Genomic DNA, 12,756 nt, shown 5'->3' with positions numbered 1-12,756 from the left:
CTTGCAGACGTTTGTCGTCGCAAGAGTGCATCAAGTTTGAGTGCGTTGAAGTGTCTATACTGTTTGTATGTATATACATTTATTTTATACACAGTAAATTCTTACAGTTGTTGATGCAAAACGCCGGTTTGGAGTTATTATAAATATTTTGTGGCTATATAAAAGTTATTTTTTTCAAGTGTCAGATTAATATTAAAAACAAAGGTTAAATAAATATTTGTTTTCATTTAAAAACGTGGAATAACGAAACACACATAACCTTGCTATTTAAAGAATTTTGCATTAAAAATTAATTTTTTTTTTTAGATGAGTCGAAAGGAAGCTTTATCTAATTTCATTCAGTCAATTCACGGTCGTCCGGTGGTCGTAAAACTTAATAGTGGTGTTGATTACAGAGGTATGTCAAAAATTATTTGTTTGCTTTACTATTATTGTTTGAAAATTATATACATTTGGAAAAATGCTTATAATTTTTAGGTGTACTGGCTTGTTTAGACGGGTACATGAACATTGCACTTGAACAAACAGAGGAGTACGTGAATGGTCAATTGAAAGATAAGTATGGAGATGCTTTCATCAGAGGAAACAATGTGTTGTACATAAGTACTCAGAAAAGAAGAACAAATTAATAAGAAGAAATGCTATTCCTTATATTAATAAAATACATTTATTTGTAAGTTTTATATTAATGAAACACTTAAGTTCTTGAGTACAAAATAAAAAACTATTCTACAACATTATTTTCAGTTGATAAACAATCTTTCTCTCTCTAAGTTTATAAAAAATTCACTATATGTTTTCTGTAGTTAGTTCCAATTGCTGATGCTGTTGCTGGTCTACCTCATCAAATAATCTCTGAAACTCAGCATCTTCTATCTCGGTGGTGATTTCACTTCTTGATTGGTTTTCAGTTCTCTGAATGTCAGAATTATTCTGTCTGTCATCATCATCGTCATTTTCTACTATGAATTCAGGACGTATGTCATCGGCTGACAACAATCCCAGTCTGTATCTCTTCAAATGAGTCTGCAAATCTTTCTTGTGACCTAAATGTTCACACTTATCCAGAAAATCATCAAAATGTAACTTGGGATACAATCTGAAAGCCCAGTATTCAAGCCTTTTCATTACTTTATCGAGGTCTTCTTTCTCATGACCTTTACCTTGGAACTTGAATCCTTCATAAAGTTTCTCAATTGTGTGGATACCTTTGGGCCCTTTCAATCTCTCTGTATTTAGAACGAATCTTTTGTTTAAAGTTCTTTTCTTTGGCGGTTTAACTTTCTTCTTTTCTTCATAACCACTTCCATCAGCATTAACCTCTTCGGCGGACACATAACCATCTTGCTCATTATCTTGCCTATTATCGGTAACTATGTCATTGTTTTCATATTTACGAACGATATCGTCATCGTCATTAATATCTGACAACTCTGCGTCCGACATTGTTGATTATCTTGTTTTCTTTCTTGGTATTAAAAAAAGTAAAATAATCAGCGGTCACTTGGTAGTCACAAGATCTATATCCGTACTCTTTCCCGCCAGTTTCCTTCTCAGCTGTTTCGTCCATTTATCCCGTCGATAAAAACAACTACCATTCATTTCGATCCACACTATTAGTTTATACTTTCATTGAAGATTGTTTAAATTATACATTAATTATTAATTCATAAACCTTATCTCGAAATGAAACTGCAAATCTATCTTCATTCGAAACTGTCGTCGCTGTTATCATCATTGTCGTTCTCGTCATTTTTGCTCGTTGATTGTTGATTGTCCCTAGTCTCTTGGGAATTCATCCTCTGGAGGAATGAAACGAGGAGTCTTTTGTTTAACCTGTCCGTTTGGGTGATTTCATGCACCGGAGCAGGTGGCTCATTACGTTGAAGGTTCTGAGGATCTTTTGGTTGCAAATCCTTGCTCACCTCGTTGCTGTTGTAACATGGTGTTCCAGGCATTTTCAATATTACTCTCTTTTTCTTTCGTCGTATTTATAATAATTTATCAGTAATTGCACACATATCCTTATAATATGAGTATATTATAATTGTAGATTTGTAGACAATGTAAATAACGCGAGGTTATGTGCGTCGCGGTGTAATCAAGCCGCGAGTGGCGCTGTAGTTGTTTTTCGCGTCACGTAGTGGCGCCGGTAGTTTGATTTGGAACATTTGGATAGGCAACTAGCGTTGATAACGGTTTTTTACCGTTTCGATCTTTCGTTGATTTTCATGCACTCTATACTTCTATACCATATTAGTTTCGATCACATGTTTGATTAACTCAACAAATTTTAATGTTGCACGTAAACCTGTGTACGTGTACATGTGTCGCCAAGGAATCGTGTCTCAAGGAGCCACGTGTTAGCGAATATCCTGTATAAATATAGGATACGGGTGCATCGTAAAAGTGCAAAAGAAAAGTGAACGAGCGACAGTGGCGTGACCGCGTGGAATCGACGGGGGTAGACGTAGACGAATCAGCGAGCGCCAAGGATCCGGCATACTGCCTTTTCTCATGCAGTCCTAAGTATACGTTCAGCTCAGTCGGCTCGCGAATCTTACTAAGTACGCATCGTGTGGTCGACGACCGACGAGCTATAATTATTTAGTGAGAGAATCAACGTTTGTGTGTGCCTGAGGCTTCAACGACGCTCTCCATTTGTAACGGAATAGGTACGAGAGTTGCCATGCTGTAAATATATCTATTGCGGTTAAACACATAACCCTGTAGCACCTACTGCATGTTACTTCGAAATTTTTTTTAAGAAATTCAGCGATGATCATGATGTTACTTTCCTTCTGCTGTTAACAATTTACATTTTTGTTGTGGCATAGGGTTAGTCTATTTGCACGAGGAAAATTGTTTACATTCAGAATGTTTTGCTGCAGTCATACCTCGTAGCAATACCTGGCGCCTCTCGCGAGCAATCGATCGACAATATTTTTCGTTCGATTTACGAGTATATAGACACAAGCCGATGATATTTAATACAGCTCAAACACGCAGCAAGTAACGCTTTAGACAGTGACGTTTCCTAAAATTAAATGTAAAAGGAATTCCACTAACGGTCACTATGTTTATCGAATTATTATACGCGAGCGATTGCACCTGCTGCCGACGACACCGATCCTATGTGTCGATGCACTTTTGCAAAATATGTACGTTGCTCTTTTTTCTTACAATCCCGCGTTCTTGAGGATTCACATGTGCATAACTCAATGAGATATTTTTCAAAATTCGAATTTATTCCACACTTTCGGTGGAAAATTGTATTCTTGTATTTCAATCGGCCTTTTGTTTATAATCACCACATTGATTTGTGTGATTAGAAATAGGTTCTTTTTTTAATAGTCGTAAGAATGTTGACATTTCGACATGATTACAATTGATTGGCGTAAAATTGTTGTCGATTGGTCAAGTGAACAAGTATTTAGCGATTAGCATTTCAAATAATTTAAAATTACTTCTTATTGTTGTCATCAACAATCATTATAGAGTAACTTCGTGCAGTTTTTCAACGCAAAAAAACTCAACAATTTTATAATTCTACCACACAAACGTTTTTTGTCTCTGAAACCGTTCGAGTTGATCATTGCATTTTTTTTTAAATGACCTCGTTTGCTAAGATTTCACCCCTTTGATTTTATTAACTCGTGCGTCATCAGTTATGCCATTACGTACAAAACGACTGCGCACTTGTATTTATGATAAAAATTCGGAACCAATGGAGATTCGGGTAAATGCAGCCTCTCTCCGATGGACCTTTTTTCCCATTTGAAATTCCGGTTCGCGTCACTTTCTTTTTAGCACGGTGCTTTCGGCTGCGGCGGATGGTTATAAGGTCACGTGAAATCGTCATCGGTGCTTCGAGACAAACTCCTGTCGTTACATTCCTTCCGATCGGCAATTGATTGACTAATTCGGCTACTTGCATTATTTTTTTTTAAACTAGTGAATTATCTAATTGGAATTTTGCTTTTACAACTGATTTCATCTAGACCGATGATAAGACTACAATAAGTTAGAGCATTCTTTTAAGACATTTGGATATTTTTTATTATGCAGATTGAACTATAATTCAACGTTCTTCGTTGCACTAACATTGAAAAAAAAGTTCAATCTAGACTAGCGTGTTTGACGAGTTGATACTGTGACGATATCAAAGTAACAACTGCAATCGCTGATATGAAGATGTTCATATGTAGGCTTTATCATCTAAACTAATTATCAATAGCGCGATAGTTTGTTGGAGATCGCGAACGCAAACACATTTATCTCATCCCTCAGCAAAAAGTGCTTTTCTCTCAGAATTTCTTTTTGCTGTACATAGAGAAGAAAATCGAGGTCAAATTTTTTTGCAATATGATTATTCAGTTACATTTTATACTCATTAATACGTAAGACCAATAAAAAAAATTACCTATTTTGTGATGTATTTTCTTTTCATTGGTTTGCCAAATAATGTTTTGGAATACGAGCTTTTACAAATTAACACATAAGATCGAAAGAGTGTTTCGTGAGCGTTTTAGAATGAATGTTATTCAATAAAGTAATAACAGTTGAAGCGACGCAGTCGAACGTTATCGATTATACACAAAGGATTAATGACAGATAAACTGCACATAACGCATTGGAAATTTCTTCGGTCGAATGTCTTACCTAATGAGCGTTTCTTTTCTGCAATGAAACGGACGTTTTGAATTGGAATTCTGTGTCTTTTGCATAAACAACAGCTTCGCATGCGCGAGTCACAGGTTTACATAATGGAAAACTTGTTGGTAATTACTTACTAAAGCGATAATACTTAAAGTAGATATTGCGTGCGAATGCATTTTCCAATTCGATTCTGTACGTCTTCTCAGCCTTTCATTTGCTGAGATTGTATGCTTAAAAAATCATTAGAGTGAGAAATAGATCTTAAATCTTTGCTTTTATTTAAAATTTTGTTTAATGTGACCGGCGAACTCTGAAAGTCTGAGAAATGAAATGTTTCTACGTGAAAAATCGAGAAGTAGAAGGTAGGAGATTGATTTATTCCAACGGTCCGCCGTGCCATTGTCGTTGATCGAACGAAGCAAAAGCAGAACGATTAGAGTAATTGCAAGGTATAAGGCTTCCAATCGATGCGTTAATTGAATGCGCACTCAGACAGGAGACATTTCATAAAAAGCGGTAAACGCGCATCGCAATGGTCGAGGAGAAAAAGAGTCGTGATCGCGACAGCGGGTGCGCGTGCAAAGTACGCGGGATCGCCAGCGCGGCTCGCCGCGGCTGCGCGGCATTCGAAATCGGCGCGGACGAGGTGGCCTGATGCGCCGGGCTATTGATTAGCGCGGCGCGCAGACGGTTCGCAACCCGACTCTCTCCCTCTCGGCGGCTGGGTCGCGCGCGCGGTGCATCCGACGCTTTGGCGGCGGCCGCTGTCAGGCGCGACTCCGCCGCGAGCCCGCGAGCCGGAGCCCGGTCAGCCGCCCCCGCTTCTCGGCGACGCCATGTTCGGCTACGTGCTCAAGATACTCCAGGGCGTCTGGAACCATGGCAGCCTGCACGACTTGGACAGCCAGGGTACAGTCGCGCGACTGCCGTCCCCGCGAGCACGCTCATCTTGCTTCCCTTGACTTTCTGTTGCAGACATGGCAACCGTTCAGCCGCTCCTGTCCAACGGCATCGCCAATGGCCTTGGCAAGAACGACAAGGTTTGTTGTCGTAGCTTTTCATTGCCTCGCGCCCGCGCCCGAGCGACACTCTGGGACGTGCGTGCGTTAACGCTCGATACTTTGCTGTATTTCAGGCGGCGAATCACACTGCACCTCGATATGCCGTCGCCAGTCTGACGGGCCTTGACGGTGAGTTTTTTCCGCTTGCCCGGTTGCCACCGACGCTCTCACCCTACTCTGTATCTTATCGAGGATCGCTCGTCGCCAGTTTTATGTTATTGTGGAATTACTGACGTTCTCGTTGACCGAGAGAGCAAATGGAAACGTAGCGTTGTTTTTAACGAATCGACGCTATGTGAACGCTTCAGTACGCATTCTGAAAAGTGTTCGTTTCCCACCACGATCAATTGTCTTTTATTCGTGCACTATCCACGTCGAGACATTGCGACAGAAAAAAAATTGCTTCGATTAAAACGTTGAATGATCGACCACGGCGAAAATGAAAACTCCGATTGATCGATGCTCGATGTATAAGTGACAATGAGTCCTTCTGTTTCTGTCATTCGTTAATTGAACTGGTGCATTTCAGGCCCCGACCAGATTCTCTCGACGGACGTGGACACCACGTGCGACGCGGACGGTCGCGTTCGGATAAAACTCGACTACCAAGCCGATGGCAGGTACAAACTTATCTCGGTCCCGGGACTTCTCGCTCGCACCGCCAGCAAGTACCCTAACCAGCCGGCACTTATTTCCCGGCCTGGTGCCGATGGCAAACGCACCACCATCACCTACAAGTACGCTTCGCATCTTTTCCTATCCAATCGATAAATCGATCGAATTTCCAACGAGGCCTTTTCCGCTCGACAGGCAGTACGAGAACCAGGTGAGAACGGTGGCCAAGGCGTTTTTGCATTTGGGTCTCGAGAGACACCACAGTGTCTGCATTCTTGGCTTCAACGCTCCCGAATGGTTCATCTCCGATCTTGCAGCTATCTACGCTGGGTAAGCTTGGTCTCGTCAAATTCCTGATAACGGTGACTTACAGTTACTCGTCGGCCGAGCTTTGCGGTTTACAGTTTACAATCTTTCTGTTCAAGCGAGATAATTGAATGAATTACAGTAGCGTCGGATTTTTAAAGATTAAAAAAGGTTTCCGTCGACCTTCAATCAATTGAAAGCTCGAACTAAAACACCATTTTTTCACTGTTTCCTTTTTTTTTATTCCACGAGTAATTTCTACTGTACGGTTGACTATTTTCCGTGTTGTACATCGAGCAGAATAATTAAGGTCATTAGTGTGTAATTGCGTCATGGCATCAGATTGTCAATCATACACCTTGTGTACAAAAAAACTGATATAACCTTGTCAATTTTATGATTGACATTAAGCAAATGAGTATCTAAGAATAATTGAGAAATGATTAGCTCACATACTGCATATTATTACCAATATATTAATTGAAGGAAATCACAACAAAATTTAGTTGCCTCCTAATTATTGTCTTATTATGTCTATATATATACGACTATACCCTCCTAATTATGTCTTATTCTCTTTGTAGTGGATTCGCCGCAGGAATCTATACAACGAATTCGCCAGAGGCGTGTCAATATTGTGCGGAAAGTAGCAGGGCCAACATTGTCGTAGTCGAAGATGACAAACAACTACAAAAAATTTTAGCAATCAAAAAGAATCTTCCAAAATTGAAAGCTATCATACAGTACGATGGAATTCCCAATACAAAAGATGTTCTAAGCGTAAGTTTATTTTTTCCCACACATTTATATCCTCAGACACAAGAATTTTCTAGATTTTATTTACATTTAGTTTACGTTTATTTGACAGTGGAACGAGTTATTAGAAATTGGTAGACATCAGTCAGACGATAAGTTAGAAAGTGTCTTGAAGACAATCGCTATCAATGAGTGCTGTACTCTCGTGTATACTGTGAGTAAGGAATTTTTTTTCGACATTAAACCAGAGAATGAAAATATCAACGTTAAATAATGTTCATAGTCAGGAACCGTCGGAAACCCTAAAGCCGTTATGTTAAGTCATGATAATCTCCTGACTGATGCTCAGGCAATCCTAGCAGCTGGCGATTTAAAGAACGAGGCGCAAGAAATCGTCGTTAGTTTTCTACCTCTATCGCACGTCGCTGCTCAAGTACGTAAAAACTCACTCGTTAACTTAAAAGTAACATTTATTTGGTTGTAGTTAACGATAAAAAAATTTACATTATAGGTTGTAGATATCTTCACATGTATGTTGATGGCCGCAACAGTATACTTCGCCGACAAAAATGCTCTGAAAGGTAGTCTCCTTGACACGTTGGTTGCTGCGCGACCTACGGCTTTCTTGGGGGTGCCGCGAGTTTGGGAGAAAATTTATGAGAAGATGCAGTTAGTTGCTCGAAACAATGGCTTCATCAAATCGTGGATTGCGACCTGGGCAAAGGCTCAAGGTCTTCACTACAATATGAATCGTATGAACGGAGTGGAGTACAAGTCATGGAGTTACTTGATCGCCAAATGGTTGATCTTCAACAAAGTCAAAACTGCTCTTGGGCTCGACAGATGTCACGTGTTCGGTACAGCAGCAGCACCTCTGAGTACCGACGTCAAAAAGTATTTCATGAGTTTAGATATTGTTATTATCGATGCCTATGGCATGTCTGAGTGTGCTGGTGCTCATTCGTTGACAACAAACAACAAATTCAGATTGGGTAGTGTCGGAAAGACTTTTCCTGGTTTTTCCACTATGTTGGATAATATGGATAAAGATGGAGAGGGCGAGATCTGCATGGGTGGCAGACACGTGTTCATGGGTTATCTTAACGATTCTGAGAAGACGAAAGAGGCTAAGGACGAGAATAATTGGTTGCATAGTGGTGATCTTGGAAAGAAGGATGCTGATGGCTTTTTGTACGTTACCGGAAGAATCAAGGAACTTGTAATTACTGCTGGTGGTGAAAACGTTCCTCCCGTTCACATTGAGCAACTCATTAAGAAGGAGTGTCCTGCTCTTAGTAATGCTATGCTCATTGGTGATAGGCGAAAGTATTTAACAATATTAGTCACGTTAAAGGTAATCTTGATATTTTATTATATATTATGTTAATTTTTATATACTGGTAAGTAATGTTGTCACTCATTTTTAATTGATTTTTCTTAGACTGAAATGAATGCGGAATCTGGCGAACCATTGGATGCTCTTTCTGCCGAAACTCACAAGTGGGCAAAATCCATAGGAAGTAAGGCAGAATCCGTCAAAGATGTTATTAATACACATGATCCACTTGTAAGTTAAAATGCAGTTTTTATCAATTAAAAATCAAAATATATCATTAAATTATATGAATTTATTTGTTTGAGTTCATGAATTGAATTGAATAACTCTTTTTATAGATTCATAAAGAAATTGCAGAAGCAATAAATCGAGCGAACGAGAAAGCGATAAGCAATGCTCAGCGTGTACAAAAGTTTCGTATTTTACCCCATGACTTTTCCTTGCCAACAGGAGAATTGGGACCAACATTAAAGCTGAAAAGAAATGTTGTAGCGAAGAAATATGCCCACCTTATCGAGGATATGTATAAGGAATAAGAACATTTATTCTTTGAGAATCGGTAGTTCGTTTATCGAAAAGTTTATCGAAAAGCCAGAGAGTTACTTATTAAAGATACTTTTTATACGGCGACTTGTGTGAATAACAAAAAAAGTGTGTGTCGTATATTGAACAATCAATAGCGAGAAGAAAAAAGATATTACAGATAGAGCGTCGAATTTTGTGATAATTTGTGAACTGAATCTTCAGCCTACTTTTGGTTTTGTTTCTAAATAAACATTATATTTCTACTAAAGGGAACTCTACCAGCTTATCTCGATTATTAATAATCAAATTTGTACCTGCTTTTAATTTTTATTTTCACAAAAACGACGGCTTACTTTTTCTTTCTAAATATCATTACTAACAGAAATTATTCTTTTCCGTTAATATTGATTTGAGCTTTAATTTCATTCTAGTTTTACTATACTATTAATAACGATATTGTATATGTCTATTAAGGTTACACTAATCCTCGTACTTGCGTATTTACATTGCAATATATTTCTTTTGGTATTAATTCGTTATCGAATATACGGTGATATAAAGTGCGGCATGTAAATAATGTGAATAATATAAAAATAAAAAGTGCCTTTTTGCAACTGAAATTTTGTGGAAAGTGTAAATTTTTGCTTAAATATGTCGCTGTTTGATTTTTTTTCAGAAGTGTTTATTGATATTACAATGTACAACAAAAAATAGCAATATTCACAAACCATTGCTTAACACTCGATGTAGTATGCATAAAACATTTTAACATATATTCATTAAGAGTGGCTTGCAATAAGAAAAATCATTTGTAAGACTGATAATCTCATTCTTTAATTGATATTCTAAAAAACATGTATTTCATGTAACAAAAGCTTTTTGGTTTATAAATGCATTTTCCTTCATAAACAAATAATTACTTATTTGATGTATACAATTTTATCGTTAAAATTGTAATTAATAATTTTTAAGATATAATTTATTTGATTGTAAGATAAGGTATAATATTGTTTTGGTATTTGAAGTAGGAGGGTGAATGGATTTAATTTATAAATATTTTCAATTTATAATGTTAGTACATTATAAAAACAATAATAAAAGTTAGTTCGTTAAAACGATGTTTATTTTTTAATTTCTTAGATCAATCAAAATAGAATCTCATAATTTTACAATTGCGTGTGTCGTATATTGAACAATCAATCACCAGAGAAAAAAAGATGTAACATACTCGTATATATATAGTCCAGGCAATGGAGCAGAAGTCGCATATTTTTTTTGGGACAGTACGAAATGTTTACAAGGGATAGGTAATATTGAGTGTAATAACACACCTTTATCCAAAGTCTGAAATTAGTTGAAAAATTTAATCTATTTTCAGGTTTTTACGCAATAACCATTTCTTTAGCAGTTGAATCGAAAAATGGTCTAATTGTCTTTTGTTTGTCACGTCAAGACCTACAAAAGTATATGTCGCATGTCGATACATCTTAATTAGGAAAAAAGTTATGAACACAAAAAGGCCTATTTTTTATTTAATAATTACCGTTAAATATTTAATTATACAGGTTTTCCATTCACCTCAATATATTTCTTATCGCATAAAGATTATGAGCTTTGAAGTCGCAAGCTCTAAGTTGAATTGTCTATTCAGACGGTTAACAACAAATTAACTGTTTCGTTTTGTCCACGGTTGGGATCATTAACCAAAGTGACACCTATTATTTGATCGCTATTTACTAGAATTTATAATCGAAAAATGCTATTTAAATATAAAAAAATTCAATTTGCAACTTAAGGAAGTTTTTCTAAAATATTGCTTAGTTGTAAATAAAATTCACCGTATTAATATTCGCTTCGCTCGGGCGTAAACCCCACTCGAGACAAGAATCTACTTTCCCGCACTTGTATCGTAATGTACTATTCCCATCAGGTAGAAGTGAAAGTTAATCATTACAAAAGGACTACCTTTTGTTCTATAATACCTATTAGAAGTTAGAGGACAAAATTGTAAAGTAATCATTTCGTAATCAGTATTTTGAATTTTAAGTGATTGTGAATAACACTATTGAATAGAGTACTAATTCTAAATAAATAGAAATGTCTCAAATTTATTATACCTTTTTTTTTCCTCTGACCCTAAAAGGCATTGTAAAACCAAAGGTAGTCGTTCCTAATGACTTACCTTCACTTTTACCTGCTTGTAAATATCTTGTATTTCTTTGTCAACGGAAATATAACACCTTTGTCATTCAAAATCAATTGAAGCTTTTTTGACCGTTGACCGATATACATTGTAAAACATCAGAAGTGTAATATACACGGTGAATTTTATTTAAAAACTAAACAATATTTTAGAAAAAAATCGCTGATCTGCAAATTAATTTTTTTGGTTTAAATCGCAGTTTTCGATTGTAAACTATAGCCAGTACCGATAAAAAATCGACGTCACTTTGAGTAATGATCCGAACAGTGCACAAAACGAAACAGTTAATTTGTTGTAAACCGTCTGAATAGATTACAATTAAACTCAAAACTTGCGGCTTCAAAACTTATAATCTTTATGTGACAAGAAATATATTGAGGTGCATGGAAAACCTCTATAATTAAATATTTAACGATAATTATTAAATAAAAAACTGGCCTTTTTGTGTTCATAACTTTGTTCCTAATTAAGATATATTAACATGTGACATATAATTTTGTAGGTCTTGCGGAGACGAACAAAAAACAATTCGACCATTTTTCGATTCAAACTGTTAAAGAAAAAGATATTTCGAAAAAGCATGAAAATAGATTATATTTTCTTTCAAACGGCTAGATTTAATTGGACAATGTTTATTTATTCATTCCGGTATTTATGAAATTACTACTGTTTTCTAGGTAAACAATTTTAGATAAGAAAAAAATTTAATTATCAATAAAACTTTCGGGCATATAAATCTTTCTTTCGTCCAATTCCTGTACTTACCTAAACAACTATTAATTATGCCTTAATAAAATTATAGCCAACATACTTAGTGGCGCAAATAATGATAGCTTTGATTTCGGAATGATAAAGTAAACGAAAAAGGAAACAATGATAAAACTTAATTGGACAATGATTTTTTATTTATTCCGGTATCTATATAATTAAATATTGTACATTAATGGTTTCTAGGTAAACAATTTCAGATAAAAAAACAATTTAATTATTTATAAAAAATTCGGTCGCACCAACCTTTCTTCTATGCTTATCCTGTACTAACATAAATTATGCCTTAATAAAATTATAACCAACATGCTTGATGACGCAAATAATGATAGCTTTGATTTCGAAATGATAAACGGTAAGGGAAACAATTATAAGACTTGATTGGACAAGGATTTTTTATTTATTTATAAAATCAGATATTGTACAATAATGGTTTCTAGGTAAACAATTTCAGATAAAAAGAGTAATTCATTAATAAAAAATTCGGGGGCACAAATCTTTCTACCGTCCTTGTCCTGTACTTACAT

General features: G+C 36.3%; 3 protein-coding genes across 4 annotated transcripts; 1 reads left to right on the top strand and 2 right to left on the bottom strand.

Annotated features, from left to right (window-relative positions):
- Positions 1-651: 651 nt before the first annotated feature.
- Positions 652-1,638, bottom strand: LOC131670052 (protein TIPIN homolog). Its single transcript, XM_058945372.1, has one exon. It carries the CDS (start codon positions 1,444-1,446, stop codon positions 790-792), a length of 657 nt encoding a protein of 218 aa, XP_058801355.1. The 5' UTR covers positions 1,447-1,638; the 3' UTR covers positions 652-789.
- A 57-nt stretch (positions 1,639-1,695) lies between these two features.
- On the bottom strand, positions 1,696-2,115 carry LOC131670054 (uncharacterized). Its single transcript, XM_058945375.1, has one exon. The coding sequence runs from the start codon at positions 1,956-1,958 to the stop codon at positions 1,707-1,709; it is 252 nt and encodes an 83-aa protein (XP_058801358.1). The 5' UTR covers positions 1,959-2,115; the 3' UTR covers positions 1,696-1,706.
- A 388-nt stretch (positions 2,116-2,503) lies between these two features.
- On the top strand, positions 2,504-12,680 carry LOC131670006 (very long-chain-fatty-acid--CoA ligase bubblegum-like). Of its 2 annotated transcripts, none has more exons than XM_058945291.1 (11): positions 2,504-2,675; positions 5,635-5,699; positions 5,795-5,849; positions 6,250-6,457; positions 6,531-6,665; positions 7,226-7,421; positions 7,510-7,611; positions 7,681-7,830; positions 7,909-8,751; positions 8,839-8,964; positions 9,072-12,680. In XM_058945291.1, exons 2-11 carry the CDS (start codon positions 5,637-5,639, stop codon positions 9,267-9,269), a joined length of 2,076 nt encoding a protein of 691 aa, XP_058801274.1. In that variant the 5' UTR covers positions 2,504-2,675; positions 5,635-5,636; the 3' UTR covers positions 9,270-12,680. The 2 variants fall into 2 exon arrangements, with proteins under 2 accessions (XP_058801274.1, XP_058801273.1); XM_058945290.1 differs by lacking the exon at positions 2,504-2,675 and adding an exon at positions 4,333-5,568.
- The last annotated feature ends 76 nt before the right edge of the window (positions 12,681-12,756 follow it).

This window comes from Phymastichus coffea, unplaced genomic scaffold (assembly GCF_024137745.1).
Source record: "Phymastichus coffea isolate CEN01 unplaced genomic scaffold, Cenicafe_Pcof_1.1 PCOF00099, whole genome shotgun sequence".
Taxonomy (NCBI): domain Eukaryota; kingdom Metazoa; phylum Arthropoda; class Insecta; order Hymenoptera; family Eulophidae; genus Phymastichus; species Phymastichus coffea.
Note: the sequence above shows the minus strand (reverse complement) of the source record. Positions and strands in the feature narration are given on the sequence as shown.

What these genes read in the sequence shown, in the direction of transcription:
- LOC131670054 (XM_058945375.1), bottom strand. Translation starts at nt 1,958, where the DNA reads ATGCCTGGAACACCATGTTACAACAGCAACGAGGTGAGCAAGGATTTG.
- LOC131670006 (XM_058945290.1), top strand. Translation starts at nt 5,496, where the DNA reads ATGTTCGGCTACGTGCTCAAGATACTCCAGGGCGTCTGGAACCATGGC. An exon ending in GCACGACTTGGACAGCCAGG is followed by an intron (nt 5,569 to 5,634) that starts GTACAGTCGCGC and finishes TTTCTGTTGCAG; the next exon opens with ACATGGCAACCGTTCAGCCG. An exon ending in CAGTCTGACGGGCCTTGACG is followed by an intron (nt 5,850 to 6,249) that starts GTGAGTTTTTTC and finishes GGTGCATTTCAG; the next exon opens with GCCCCGACCAGATTCTCTCG.
- LOC131670052 (XM_058945372.1), bottom strand. Translation starts at nt 1,446, where the DNA reads ATGTCGGACGCAGAGTTGTCAGATATTAATGACGATGACGATATCGTT.